The sequence below is a fragment of the Oncorhynchus mykiss genome, chromosome 12 (genome assembly GCF_013265735.2).
Source record: "Oncorhynchus mykiss isolate Arlee chromosome 12, USDA_OmykA_1.1, whole genome shotgun sequence".
In the NCBI taxonomy this organism is placed as follows: domain Eukaryota; kingdom Metazoa; phylum Chordata; class Actinopteri; order Salmoniformes; family Salmonidae; genus Oncorhynchus; species Oncorhynchus mykiss.
Genome location: NC_048576.1, coordinates 3683887 through 3700643, shown reverse-complemented (window position 1 = coordinate 3700643; position 16757 = coordinate 3683887). Strand labels below are relative to the sequence as shown.

At 40.7% G+C, this 16757-nt stretch overlaps 1 protein-coding gene across 1 annotated transcript in view; it reads left to right on the top strand.

The window, feature by feature from the left end:
- The window catches only part of LOC110536759 (ephrin type-A receptor 5), a 180638-nt gene that overhangs the window by 64069 nt on the left and 99812 nt on the right, over positions 1–16757 (top strand). Inside the window, exon 4 of the mRNA XM_036936733.1 lies at positions 10526–10681. Coding sequence (XP_036792628.1) covers positions 10526–10681 — 156 coding nt within the window. The remainder of the gene's footprint in view (positions 1–10525; positions 10682–16757) is intronic.

Sequence of the window (16757 nt, the reverse complement as noted above, 5' to 3'; positions counted from 1 at the left end):
AACCCCAGGAAGAGTAGCTGCTACCTTGACAGGACCTAATGGGGATCCATAATAAACCCCAGGAAGAGTAGCTGCTGCCTTGGCAGAAACTAACGGGGATCCATAATAAACCCCAGGAAGAGTAGCTGCTGCCTTGGTGGGAACTAACTGTGGTCCATAATAAACCCCAGGAAGAGTAGCTGCTGCCTTGGCAGGAACTAATGAGGATCCATAATAAATCCCAGGAAGAGTAGCTGCTGCCTTGACAGGAACTAATGGGGATCCATAATAAACCCCTGGAAGAGTAGCTGCTGCCTTGGCAGGAACTAATGGGGATGCATAATAAACCCCAGGAAGAGTAGCTGCTGACTTGGCAGGAACTAATGGGGATCCATAATAAACCCCAGGAAGAGTAGCTGTTGCCTTGGCGGAAACTAACGGGGATCCATAATAAACCCCAGGAAGAGTAGCTGCTGCCTTGGTGCGAACTAACGGGGATCCATAATAAACCCCAGGAAGAGTAGCTGCTGCCTTGACAGGAACTAATGAGGATCAATAATAAACCCCAGGAAGAGAGGCTGCTGCCTTGGCAGGAACAAATGGGGATCGATAATGAACCCCAGGAAGAGTAGCTGCTACCTTGACAGGAACTAATGGGGATCCATAATAAACCCCAGGAAGAGTAGCTGCTGCCTTGGCAGAAACTAACAGGGATCCATAATAAACCCCAGGAAGAGTAGCTGCTGCCTTGGCGGAAACTAACGGGGATCCATAAAATCAACCCCAGGAAGAGTAGCTGCTGCCTTGACAGGAACTAATGAGGATCCATAATAAACCCCAGGAAGAGTAGCTGCTGCCTTGTCAGGAACTAATGAGGATCCATAATAAACCCCAGGAAGAGTAGCTGCTGCCTTGGCAGGAACTAATGGGGATCCATAATAAACCCCAGGAAGAGAGGCTGCTGCCTTGGCAGGAACCAATGGGGATCGATAATGAACCCCAGGAAGAGTAGCTGCTACCTTGACAGGAACTATTGGGGATCCATAATAAACCCCAGGAAGAGTAGCTGCTGCCTTGGCAGGAACTAATGGGGATCCATAATAAACCCCAGGAAGAGTAGCTGCTGCCGTGGCAGGAACTAATGAGGATCCATAATAAACCCCAGGAAGAGTAGCTGCTGCCTTGGCAGGAACTAATGTGGATCCATAATAAACCCCAGGAAGAGTAGCTGCTGCCTTGCCAGGAACTAATTGGGATCCATAATGAACCCCAGGAAGAGTAGCTGCTGCCTTGGCAAGAACTAATGGGGATCCATAATAAACCCCAGGAGGAGTAGCTGTTGCCTTGGCAGAAACTAACAGGGATCCATAATAAACCCCAGGAAGAGTAGCTGCTGGCTCGGTAGGAACTAACGGGGATCCATAATAAACCCCAGGAAGAGTAGCTGCTGGCTCGGCAGGAACTAATGAGGATCCATAATAAACCCCAGGAAGAGTAGCTGCTGCCTTGACAGGAACTAATGGGGATCCATAATAAACCCCTGGAAGAGTAGCTGCTGCCTTGGCAGGAACTAATGGGGATGCATAATAAACCCCAGGAAGAGTAGCTGCTGACTTGGCAGGAACTAATGGGGATCCATAATAAACCCCAGGAAGAGTAGCTGTTGCCTTGGCGGAAACTAACGGGGATCCATAATAAACCCCAGGAAGAGTAGCTGCTGCCTTGGTGCGAACTAACGGGGATCCATAATAAACCCCAGGAAGAGTAGCTGCTGCCTTGACAGGAACTAATGAGGATCAATAATAAACCCCAGGAAGAGAGGCTGCTGCCTTGGCAGGAACAAATGGGGATCGATAATGAACCCCAGGAAGAGTAGCTGCTACCTTGACAGGAACTAATGGGGATCCATAATAAACCCCAGGAAGAGTAGCTGCTGCCTTGGCAGAAACTAACAGGGATCCATAATAAACCCCAGGAAGAGTAGCTGCTGCCTTGGCGGAAACTAACGGGGATCCATAAAATCAACCCCAGGAAGAGTAGCTGCTGCCTTGACAGGAACTAATGAGGATCCATAATAAACCCCAGGAAGAGTAGCTGCTGCCTTGTCAGGAACTAATGAGGATCCATAATAAACCCCAGGAAGAGTAGCTGCTGCCTTGGCAGGAACTAATGGGGATCCATAATAAACCCCAGGAAGAGTAGCTGCTGCCTTGGCAGGAACCAATGGGGATCGATAATGAACCCCAGGAAGAGTAGCTGCTACCTTGACAGGAACTATTGGGGATCCATAATAAACCCCAGGAAGAGTAGCTGCTGCCTTGGCAGGAACTAATGGGGATCCATAATAAACCCCAGGAAGAGTAGCTGCTGCCGTGGCAGGAACTAATGAGGATCCATAATAAACCCCAGGAAGAGTAGCTGCTGCCTTGGCAGGAACTAATGGGGATCCATAATAAACCCCAGGAAGAGTAGCTGTTGCCTTGGCAGAAACTAACAGGGATCCATAATAAACCCCAGGAAGAGTAGCTGCTGGCTCGGTAGGAACTAACGGGGATCCATAATAAACCCCAGGAAGAGTAGCTGCTGGCTCGGTAGGAACTAACGGGGATCCATAATAAACCCCAGGAAGAGTAGCTGCTGGCTCGGTAGGAACTAACGGGGATCCATAATAAACCCCAGGAAGAGTAGCTGCTGGCTCGGTAGGAACTAACGGGGATCCATAATAAACCCCAGGAAGAGTAGCTGCTGCCTTGACAGGAACTAATGAGGATCCATAATAAACCCCAGAAAGAGTAGCAGCTGCCTTGGCAGGAACTAATTAATTACTTGTGAGTATTATCCCTTGTGAATGATGTGCAATAAGGCAACTTTTTCAAATCTTCGCACACCTCATGTAGTCTAGTCCATAGTCCTATATGTTTTAATAAGGTTAGTATCACACCTCATGTAGTCTAATCTATAGTCCTATATGTTTTAATAAGGTTAGTATCACACCTCATGTATTCTGGCAGGAACAAATGGGGATCGATAATGAACCCCAGGAAGAGTAGCTGCTACCTTGACAGGAACTAATGGGGATCCATAATAAACCCCAGGAAGAGTAGCTGCTGCCTTGGCAGAAACTAACAGGGATCCATAATAAACCCCAGGAAGAGTAGCTGCTGCCTTGGCGGAAACTAACGGGGATCCATAAAATCAACCCCAGGAAGAGTAGCTGCTGCCTTGACAGGAACTAATGAGGATCCATAATAAACCCCAGGAAGAGTAGCTGCTGCCTTGTCAGGAACTAATGAGGATCCATAATAAACCCCAGGAAGAGTAGCTGCTGCCTTGGCAGGAACTAATGGGGATCCATAATAAACCCCAGGAAGAGAGGCTGCTGCCTTGGCAGGAACCAATGGGGATCGATAATGAACCCCAGGAAGAGTAGCTGCTACCTTGACAGGAACTATTGGGGATCCATAATAAACCCCAGGAAGAGTAGCTGCTGCCTTGGCAGGAACTAATGGGGATCCATAATAAACCCCAGGAAGAGTAGCTGCTGCCGTGGCAGGAACTAATGAGGATCCATAATAAACCCCAGGAAGAGTAGCTGCTGCCTTGGCAGGAACTAATGTGGATCCATAATAAACCCCAGGAAGAGTAGCTGCTGCCTTGCCAGGAACTAATTGGGATCCATAATGAACCCCAGGAAGAGTAGCTGCTGCCTTGGCAAGAACTAATGGGGATCCATAATAAACCCCAGGAGGAGTAGCTGTTGCCTTGGCAGAAACTAACAGGGATCCATAATAAACCCCAGGAAGAGTAGCTGCTGGCTCGGTAGGAACTAACGGGGATCCATAATAAACCCCAGGAAGAGTAGCTGCTGGCTCGGCAGGAACTAATGAGGATCCATAATAAACCCCAGGAAGAGTAGCTGCTGCCTTGACAGGAACTAATGGGGATCCATAATAAACCCCTGGAAGAGTAGCTGCTGCCTTGGAAGGAACTAATGGGGATGCATAATAAACCCCAGGAAGAGTAGCTGCTGACTTGGCAGGAACTAATGGGGATCCATAATAAACCCCAGGAAGAGTAGCTGTTGCCTTGGCGGAAACTAACGGGGATCCATAATAAACCCCAGGAAGAGTAGCTGCTGCCTTGGTGCGAACTAACGGGGATCCATAATAAACCCCAGGAAGAGTAGCTGCTGCCTTGACAGGAACTAATGAGGATCAATAATAAACCCCAGGAAGAGAGGCTGCTGCCTTGGCAGGAACAAATGGGGATCGATAATGAACCCCAGGAAGAGTAGCTGCTACCTTGACAGGAACTAATGGGGATCCATAATAAACCCCAGGAAGAGTAGCTGCTGCCTTGGCAGAAACTAACAGGGATCCATAATAAACCCCAGGAAGAGTAGCTGCTGCCTTGGCGGAAACTAACGGGGATCCATAAAATCAACCCCAGGAAGAGTAGCTGCTGCCTTGACAGGAACTAATGAGGATCCATAATAAACCCCAGGAAGAGTAGCTGCTGCCTTGTCAGGAACTAATGAGGATCCATAATAAACCCCAGGAAGAGTAGCTGCTGCCTTGGCAGGAACTAATGGGGATCCATAATAAACCCCAGGAAGAGAGGCTGCTGCCTTGGCAGGAACCAATGGGGATCGATAATGAACCCCAGGAAGAGTAGCTGCTACCTTGACAGGAACTATTGGGGATCCATAATAAACCCCAGGAAGAGTAGCTGCTGCCTTGGCAGGAACTAATGGGGATCCATAATAAACCCCAGGAAGAGTAGCTGCTGCCGTGGCAGGAACTAATGAGGATCCATAATAAACCCCAGGAAGAGTAGCTGCTGCCTTGGCAGGAACTAATGGGGATCCATAATAAACCCCAGGAAGAGTAGCTGTTGCCTTGGCAGAAACTAACAGGGATCCATAATAAACCCCAGGAAGAGTAGCTGCTGGCTCGGTAGGAACTAACGGGGATCCATAATAAACCCCAGGAAGAGTAGCTGCTGGCTCGGTAGGAACTAACGGGGATCCATAATAAACCCCAGGAAGAGTAGCTGCTGGCTCGGTAGGAACTAACGGGGATCCATAATAAACCCCAGGAAGAGTAGCTGCTGGCTCGGTAGGAACTAACGGGGATCCATAATAAACCCCAGGAAGAGTAGCTGCTGCCTTGACAGGAACTAATGAGGATCCATAATAAACCCCAGAAAGAGTAGCAGCTGCCTTGGCAGGAACTAATTAATTACTTGTGAGTATTATCCCTTGTGAATGATGTGCAATAAGGCAACTTTTTCAAATCTTCGCACACCTCATGTAGTCTAGTCCATAGTCCTATATGTTTTAATAAGGTTAGTATCACACCTCATGTAGTCTAATCTATAGTCCTATATGTTTTAATAAGGTTAGTATCACACCTCATGTATTCTAGTCCAGAGTCCTATAAGGTTATTATTACACCTCATGTAGTCTAGCCCATAGTCCTATAAGGTTAGTATCACACCTCATGTGTTCTAGTCCATAGTCCTATAAGGTTAGTATCACACCTCATGTATCCTAGTCCATAGTCCTATATGTTTTAATAAGGTTAGTATCACACCTCATGTATCCAGGTCCATAGTCCTATATGTTTTAATAAGGTTAGTATCACACCTCATGCAGTCTAGTCCATAGTCCTATATGTTTTAATAAGGTTAGTATCACACCTCATGTATCCTAGTCCATAGTCCTATATGTTTTAATAAGGTTAGTATCACACCTCATGTATCCAGGTCCATAGTCCTATATGTTTTAATAAGGTTAGTATCACACCTCATGCAGTCTAGTCCATAGTCCTATATGTTTTAATAAGGTTAGTATCACACCTCATGTAGTCTAGTCCATAGTCCTATAAGGTTAGTATCACACCTCATGTATCCTAGTCCATAGTCCTATATGTTTTAATAAGGTTAGTATCGCAACTAAAGTGGCCAAATAACTTCTTAAAATGAAGCGCATTAATCTGCATAACAAGGGGTGTAGAGTCTAACTGGCAGACATGAGCAGCGTGTGAGTTTCAGGTTTGGGGAAGATAATTTTCACCATATAAATTCACCTGTAGAACAAAAGCATTACATGCGTAATTGCATTCGCGGTCACTCTTGAGAATGGCGTTTTCCCGCTAATGAATTGCATTTAGGAACATTCACACTCATAGCCTACTGCTGTGTGCGCATAGCTGCGCTTATAATGTGGAGAAAGAGTCCAGTAGTTTATCAACATTTTCAACTTAACGTTGAGATCTGTTGCGTCACCATCATTACTTAAATGGTTATCTTTTAACGCTAGTGGGTGAGTTAATTTAGGAGCTACCGCAAACCATTTTTGGAATATTTTTCACACAGAATAGAATAGATCAACTTTTGTCCTATTGGGAATAGTAGATTTACATAACTATCTATCTATCTGACAGTCACTCAGTGCTATCTATCTGACAGTCACTCAGTGCTATCTATCTGACAGTCACTCAGTGCTATCTATCTGACAGTCACTCAGTGCTATCTATCTAACAGTCACTCAGTGCTATTAGACATTCACACAGTGCTATCTATCTGACAGTCACTCAATGCTATCTATCTAACAGTCACTCAGTGCTATTAGACATTCACACAGTGCTACCTATCTGACAGTCACTCAGTGCTATCTATCTAACAGTCACACAGTACTATCTATCTGACAGTCACTCAGTGCTATCTATCTGACAGTCACTCAGTGCTATCTATCTGACAGTCACTCAGTGCTATCTATCTGACAGTCACTCAGTGCTATCTATCTAACAGTCACACAGTACTATCTATCTGACAGTCACTCAGTGCTATCTATCTGACAGTCACTCAGTGCTATCTATCTGACAGTCACTCAATGCTATCTATCTGACAGTCACTCAGTGCTATCTATCTAACAGTCACACAGTGCTATCTATCTGACAGTCACTCAGTGCTATCTATCTGACAGTCACTCAGTGCTATCTATCTAACAGTCACACAGTACTATCTATCTGACAGTCACTCAGTGCTATCTATCTGACAGTCACTCAGTGCTATCTATCTGACAGTCACTCAATGCTATCTATCTGACAGTCACTCAGTGCTATCTATCTAACAGTCACACAGTGCTATCTATCTGACAGTCACTCAGTGCTATCTATCTGACAGTCACTCAGTGCTATCTATCTAACAGTCACACAGTACTATCTATCTGACAGTCACTCAGTGCTATCTATCTGACAGTCACTCAGTGCTATCTATCTGACAGTCACTCAGTGCTAGATATCTGACAGTCACTCAGTGCTATCTATCTGACAGTCACTCAGTGCTATCTATCTGAGAGTCACTCAGTGCTATCTATCTGAGAGTCACTCAGTGCTATCTATCTGAGAGTCACTCAGTGCTAGATATCTGACAGTCACTCAGTGCTATTAGACATTCACACAGTGCTACCTATCTGACAGTCACTCAGTGCTATCTATCTAACAGTCACTCAGTGCTATTAGACATTCACACAGTGCTACCTATCTGACAGTCACTCAGTGCTATCTATCTAACAGTCACTCAGTGCTATTAGACATTCACACAGTGCTACCTATCTGACAGTCACTCAGTGCTATCTATCTAACAGTCACTCAGTGCTATTAGACATTCACACAGTGCTACCTATCTGACAGTCACTCAGTGCTATCTATCTAACAGTCACTCAGTGCTATTAGACATTCACACAGTGCTACCTATCTGACAGTCACTCAGTGCTATCTATCTAACAGTCACTCAGTGCTATTAGACATTCACACAGTGCTACCTATCTGACAGTCACTCAGTGCTATCTATCTAACAGTCACACAGTGCTATTAGACATTCACACAGTGCTACCTATCTGACAGTCACTCAGTGCTATCTATCTGGCAGTCACACAGTGCTATTAGACATTCACACAGTGCTACCTATCTGACAGTCACTCAGTGCTATCTATCTAACAGTCACACAGTGCTATCTATCTGACAGTCACACAGTGCTATCTATCTAACAGTCACACAGTGCTATCTATCTGACAGTCACACAGTGCTATCTATCTAACAGTCACACAGTGCTATCTATCTGACAGTCACACAGTGCTATCTATCTAACAGTCACACAGTGCTATCTATCTGACAGTCACTCAGTGCTGTCTATCTGACAGTCACTCAGTGCTATCTATCTGACAGTCACTCAGTGCTATCTATCTAACAGTCACACAGTACTATCTATCTGACAGTCACTCAGTGCTATCTATCTGACAGTCACTCAGTGCTATCTATCTAACAGTCACTCAGTGCTATTAGACATTCACACAGTGCTACCTATCTGACAGTCACTCAGTGCTATCTATCTAACAGTCACTCAGTGCTATTAGACATTCACACAGTGCTACCTATCTGACAGTCACTCAGTGCTATCTATCTAACAGTCACTCAGTGCTATTAGACATTCACACAGTGCTACCTATCTGACAGTCACTCAGTGCTATCTATCTAACAGTCACTCAGTGCTATTAGACATTCACACAGTGCTACCTATCTGACAGTCACTCAGTGCTATCTATCTAACAGTCACTCAGTGCTATTAGACATTCACACAGTGCTACCTATCTGACAGTCACTCAGTGCTATCTATCTAACAGTCACTCAGTGCTATTAGACATTCACACAGTGCTACCTATCTGACAGTCACTCAGTGCTATCTATCTAACAGTCACACAGTGCTATTAGACATTCACACAGTGCTACGTATCTGACAGTCACTCAGTGCTATCTATCTGGCAGTCACACAGTGCTATTAGACATTCACACAGTGCTACCTATCTGACAGTCACTCAGTGCTATCTATCTAACAGTCACACAGTGCTATCTATCTGACAGTCACACAGTGCTATCTATCTAACAGTCACACAGTGCTATCTATCTGACAGTCACACAGTGCTATCTATCTAACAGTCACACAGTGCTATCTATCTGACAGTCACACAGTGCTATCTATCTAACAGTCACACAGTGCTATCTATCTGACAGTCACTCAGTGCTGTCTATCTGACAGTCACTCAGTGCTATCTATCTGACAGTCACTCAGTGCTATCTATCTGACAGTCACTCAGTGCTGTCTATCTGACAGTCACTCAGTGCTAGATATCTGACAGTCACACAGTGCTATTAGACATTCACACAGTGCTACCTATCTGACAGTCACACAGTGCTATCTATCTGACAGTCACTCAGTGCTATTAGACAGTCACACAGTGCTATCTATCTGACAGTCACACAGTGCTATCTATCTGACAGTCACTCAGTGCTATCTATCTGACAGTCACACAGTGCTATTAGACAGTCACACAGTGCTATCTATCTGACAGTCACACAGTGCTATCTATCTGACAGTCACACAGTGCTATCTATCTGACAGTCACACAGTGCTATCTATCTGACAGTCACACAGTGCTATCTATCTAACAGTCACACAGTGCTATCTATCTGACAGTCACATGTCTTTGTAATTTATCAATCCTATTTGTGGTCTTGTAACATGACAGTATTGGAGAAAGTTGGTAACTATTGGTGGTGTCTGAGTTATACTAACAAAACTTCTGGTGTCTGAGTTATACTTCCAGTAACTATGGAGCCTTGAGTTATACCACTAAAAACTACTGGTTCCTGAGTTATACCACCAATAACTACTGTCTGTTATACCACCAATAACTACTGGTTCCTGAATTATACCACCAATAACTACTGTCTGTTATACCACCAATAACTACTGGTTCCTGAGTTATACCACCAATAACTACTGGTTCCTGAGTTATACCACCAATAACTACTGGTTCCTGAGTTATACCACCAATAACTACTGGATCCTGAGTTATACCACCAATAACTACTGGATCCTGAGTTATACCACCAATAACTACTGGTTCCTGAGTTATACCACCAATAACTACTGGTTCCTGAGTTATACCACCAATAACTACTGGATCCTGAGTTATACCACCAATAACTACTGGTTCCTGAGTTATACCACCAATAAGTACTGGTTCCTGAGTTATACCACCAATAACTACTGGTTCCTGAGTTATACCACCAATAACTACTGGTTCCTGAGTTATACCACCAATAACTACTGTCTGTTATACCACCATTAACTACTGGTTCCTGAGTTATACCACCAATAACTACATGTGTCTGAGTTAGTTAGAAACCACATTGAGTTAGAAACCACATTCTAGATACACGGATTGCATTGACAAAAGTTATCGCTCACTAAAAGTACTGACCTGAACAAAATGTCAGTAACGTCTGACAAATTCAAACATCTCTCATTTTCAGTGTGCAGGGTAAATCTAACCACCTACTCCTCTCTCTCCTCTCTACAGTGGGTAAAGCAGGTTTATTCTGGTCTGTACTGCATTAAATGTCCTCGTATCAGCTTCACTAGAGTCCAGTCTAACCCCCTTCTCCTCTCCTCTCTCTCCTCATCTCTCTCCCGTCTCCAGTCTGCAGAGCGGGATTCTTCCGATCGGTGCTGCAGACCCCTGCCTGCAGTAAATGTCCTCCTCACAGCTTCACCAGAGTCCAGGGTTCCGTAGGTTGTACCTGTGAGGAAGGATACTATAGGAGAGACAGTGACCCGCCCAACATGGCCTGTACACGTATGTACTACACCTCACTATGCCTCATCATTCATTACATACTATGCTGCTACATACGATCTGCATACCGTAAAACTTCTCAAATATCTGCCTGTTCCTTTTAATTGAAGTGTGTAACGGCACATATTTCAGCAAATAAACAGCTGTTTAACGTCTATGCAGATTCTAAATGAATTGTTTTCAAGATTACCATGAATTACCATTAATTGTTTACAAGGTTTAATATTTGATTTGTGACATTAAATAATTCAGTAATGACTCGAAGAAAGGATGGCAATCATCAGTTTTTGTCGCCAGTAAGAAAGTGCTAGCCATTGGCTGCTAACAGCTGAGAAAGTGCTAGCCATTGGCTGCTAACAGCTGAGAAAGTGCTAGCCATTGGCTGCTAACAGCTGAGAAAGTGCTAGCCATTGGCTGCTAACAGCTGAGAACCGCTAGCTAACAGGCAAGCACAAAAACATAATATTAATAATAATAGTAATAATTATTATTAATATTGTTATTATTATTATTTATTTTCCATACATATTGGTAGTATACAACTCCATACATTAATACTGTAGTAGTTATCAGTAGTATACAACCGCATACATTAATACTGTAGTAGTTATCAGTAGTATACCACTCCATACATTAATACTGTAGTAGTTATCAGTAGTATACAACCGCATACATTAATACTGTAGTAGTAATCAGTAGTATACAACTCCATACATTAATACTGTAGTAGGTATCAGTAGTATACAACTCCATACATTAATACTGTAGTAGTTATCAGTAGTATACAACTCCATACATTAATACTGTAGTAGTTATCAGTAGTATACAACTCCATACATTAATACTGTAGTAGTTATCAGTACTATTCCGCTGCATACATTAATACTGTAGTAGTTATCAGTAGTATACAACTCCATACATTAATACTGTAGTAGTTATCAGTAGTATACAACTCCATACATTAATACTGTAGTAGTTATCAGTAGTATACCACTCCATACATTAATACTGTAGTAGTTATCAGTAGTATACAACTCCATACATTAATACTGTAGTAGTTATCATTAGTATTCCACTGCATACATTAATACTGCAGTAGTTATCAGTAGTATACATCTCCATACATTAATACTGTAGTAGTTATCAGTAGTATACATCTCCATACATTAATACTGTAGTAGTTATCAGTAGTATACCAATCCATACATTAATACTGTAGTAGTTATCAGTAGTATACAACTCCATACATTAATACTGAAGTAGTTATCAGTAGTATACAACTCCATACATTAATACTGTAGTAGTTATCAGTAGTATACAACTCCATACATTAGTACTGTAGTAGTTATCAGTAGTATTCCGCTGCATACATTAATACTGTAGTAGTTATCAGTAGTATACCACTCCATACATTAATACTGTAGTAGTTATCAGTAGTATTCCACTGCATACATTAATACTGTAGTAGTTATCAGTAGTATACCACTCCATACATTAATACTGTAGTAGTTATCAGTAGTATACAACTCCATACATTAATACTGTAGTAGTTATCAGTAGTATACAACTCCATACATTAGTAATGTAGTAGTTATCAGTAGTATACAACTCCATACATTAATACTGTAGTAGTTATCAGTAGTATACAACTGCATACATTAATACTGTAGTAGTTATCAGTAGTATACAACTCCATACATCAATACTGTAGTAGTTATCAGTAGTATACCACTCCATACATTAATACTGTAGTAAGTATCAGTAGTATACAACTCCATACATTAATACTGTAGTAGTTATCAGTAGTATACCACTCCATACATTACTACTGTAGTAGTTATCAGTAGTATACAACTCCATACATTAATACTGTAGTAGTTATCAGTGTATACAACTCCATACATTAATACTGTAGTAGTTATCAGTAGTATACAACTCCATACATTAATACTGTAGTAGTTATCAGTGTATACAACTCCATACATTAATACTGTAGTAGTTATCAGTAGTATACAACTCCATACATTAATACTGTAGTAGTTATCAGTAGTATACCACTCCATACATTAATACTGTAGTAAGTATCAGTAGTATACAACTCCATACATTAATACTGTAGTAGTTATCAGTAGTATACCACTCCATACATTACTACTGTAGTAGTTATCAGTAGTATACATCTCCATACATTAATACTGTAGTAGTTATCAGTGTATACAACTCCATACATTAATACTGTAGTAGTTATCAGTAGTATACAACTCCATACATTAATACTGTAGTAGTTATCAGTGTATACAACTCCATACATTAATACTGTAGTAGTTATCAGTAGGAGGGACTCAGACCTTCGTAACAAAGCCTGCACATGTAAATACAACACTACCATTTACACAAAAGGGTGATTCTACGATAAGAGTGCCCTTTGATATTTTAAGTAGAACTTGTTTTTGCATTTTAACATGTCCCTCCGTCAACCCTGTGTCACTTCTAGGAAGATTTAACTTAATCCCAAAATGTATTCAAGTTTCACCATCATTGTAAAAGCCTAGTTATTTTGTTGCTTTGACCAAGTTCTGAAGATGATTATTTATTTAATGTGATTAAAGATTCAGCTACAGTACCAGAAGTTTGGACACACCTACTCATTCCAGGGTTTTACTTTATTTGTTACTATTTTCTACATTGTAGAAATGTGTACATTGTACAAAACTATGAAATAACACACATGGAATGATCTACAATGCCTTGTAAAAGTATTCATCCCCCTTGGTGTTTTTCCTATTTTGTTGCATTACAACCTGTAATTTAACTGGATTTTTATTTGGATTTCATGTATTTCATTTCATGACATTTTTTCACCTTTATTTAACCAGGTAGGCCAGTATTAATGTATGGAGTATACTACAAGTTCTCATTTACAACTGCCACCTGGCCAAGATAAAGCAAAGCAGTGTGACATAAACAACACAGAGTTACACATAGAATAAACAAAAGTACAGTCAATAACACAATAGAAACATCTGAATACATTGTGTGCAAATGGACATACATAAAATAGTCCAAATTGGTGAAGTGAAATAAAAAAAATAACTTAAAATAATACAAATTGTTTTACTAAAAAACGGAAAGGTGGTGTGTGCATGTGTTCAAAACCCTTTGCTATGAAGCCCCTAAATGAGATCTGTTGCAACAAATTACCTTCAGAAGACACATCATTAGTTAGATTGCACACAGGTGGACTTTATTTAAGTGTCACATGATCTGTCACATGATCTCAGTATATATACACCCAGATTCTTTAACACCACTAAGCAAGGGGCATCACCAAGCAAGGGCACCATGAAGACCAAGGAGCTTTCCAAACAGGTCAGGGACAAAGTTGCGGAGAAGAACAGTGTTGGGTTATAAAAAAATATCAAACTTTGAACATCTCACGGAGCACCATTAAATCCATTATTAAAAAATATCAAACTTTGAACATCCCACGGAGCCCCATTAAATCCATTATTAAAAATATCAAACTTTGAACATCCCACGAAGCACCATTTAATCCATTATTAAAAAATGGAAAGAATATGGCACCATATATGTTTTGGCCATTAAGGCGCAAACCCAACATCTCTCATCACCCCGAGAACACCATCCCCACAGTGAAGCATGGTGGTGGCAGCAGCATGCTGTGGGGATGTTTTCCATTGGCAGGGACTGGGAGACTGGTCAGAATTGAGGGAATGATGGAGGGCGCTAAATACAGGGGAATTCTGGAGGGAAACCTGTTTCAGTCTTCTAGAGATTGTCACGCCCTGACCTTAGAGATCCTATTATTCTCTATTTTGATTAGGTCAGGGTGTGACTAGGGTGGGTAGTCTAGTTTTTTTATTTCTATGTTGGCCTGGTATGATTCCCAATCAGAGGCAGCTGTCTATCGTTGTCTCTGATTGGGGATCATATTTAGGCAGCCTTATCCCTGTGGGATCTTGTTTTTGTGTAGTGCTTGTGAACACTGCCTTTACTTCATGTTTCGTTTGTTCGGTATTGTTTTGGTGAGTTTCATTTATTAAAACATGTGGAACTCTACGCACACTGTGCCTTGTTCAAGTTATTCTAACAACAATCGTGACAGAGATTTGAGACTGGGACGAAGGTTCATCTTCCAGCAGGACAATGACCCTAAGCATACTGCTAAAGCAACACTTGAGTGGTTTAAGGGGAAATGTTTTGATGTCTTGGAATGGCCTAGTTAAAGCCCAGACCTCAATCCAATTGAGAATCTGGGTTATGACTTAAAGATTGTTGTACACCAGCGGAACCCATCCAACTTGAATGAGCTGGAGACGTTTTATCTTGAAGAATGGGCAAAACCCCCAGTGGCTAGATGTGCCAAGCTTATAGAGACATAACCCAAGAGACTTGCAGCTGTAAGTGCTGCAAAAGGTGGCTCTACAAAGTATTGTCTTTGGGGGGGTGAATAGTTATGCACGCTCAAGTTTTCAGTTTTTTCGTCTTATTTCTTGTTTGTTTCACAATAAAAAAGATTTTGCATCTTTAAAGTGGTAGGCATGTTGTGTAAATCAAATGATACAAACCACTTAAAAATCGATTTTAATTCCATGGTTGTAAGGCAACAAAATAGGAAAAATGCCAAGGAGGGTGAATACTTTCACAAGGCAATGTAAAACCATAACTAGAACTTTACGGGAACCTCTTCTTATTTAACCTCATTGAGATGAGAATGAAGTTGAACGTGCTCTTTATGACAGAATAATAAACTTGAAATCAACCTTGATTCTTTTACCAAGTTACCCTTCTTAAAAGTTACCGAATTGGTGGAAGGACCCAACAACACCTCTACATAGTGGATCCTTTATGGAATAAGAGTGGATGTTATTGTCTTATCTTCTAGCAATTTGTTATAGTTATAGCAGAATAACACAATATGTTATAGTTTCAGCAGAATAACACAATATGTTATAGTTTCAGCAGAATAACACAATATGTTATAGTTATAGCAGAATAACACAATATGTTATAGTTTCAGCAGAATAACACAATATGTTATAGTTTCAGCAGAATAACACAATATGTTATAGTTATAGCAGAATAACACAATATGTTATAGTTTCAGCAGAATAACACAATATGTTATAGTTTCAGCAGAATAACACAATATGTTATAGTTTCAGCAGATTAACACAATATGTTATAGTTTCAGCAGAATAACACAATATGTTATAGTTTCAGCAGAATAACACAATATGTTATAGTTTCAGCAGAATAACACAATATGTTATAGTTTCAGCAGAATAACACAATATGTTATAGTTTCAGCAGATTAACACAATATGTTATAGTTTCAGCAGATTAACACAATATGTTATAGTTTCAGCAGATTAACACAATATGTTATAGTTTCAGCAGATTAACACAATATGTTATAGTTTCAGCAGATTAACACAATATGTTATAGTTTCAGCAGATTAACACAATATGTTATAGTTTCAGCAGATTAACACAATATGTTATAGTTTCAGCAGATTAACACAATATGTTATAGTTATAGCAGATTAACACAATATGTTATAGTTTCAGCAGAATAACACAATATGTTATAGTTTCAGCAGAATAACACAATATGTTATAGTTATAGCAGAATAACACAATATGTTATAGTTATAGCAGAATAACACAATATGTTATAGTTTCAGCAGATTAACACAATATGTTATAGTTATAGCAGATTAACACAATATGTTATAGTTTCAGCAGATTAACACAATATGTTATAGTTTCAGCAGATTAACACAATATGTTATAGTTTCAGCAGAATAACACAATATGTTATAGTTTCAGCAGAATAACACAATATGTTATAGTTTCAGCAGATTAACACAATATGTTATAGTTTCAGCAGAATAACACAATATGTTATAGTTATAGCAGAATAACACAATATGTTATAGTTTCAGCAGAATAACACAATATGTTATAGTTTCAGCAGAATAACACAATATGTTATAGTTTCAGCAGATTAACACAATATGTTATAGTTTCAGCAGAATAACACAATATGTTA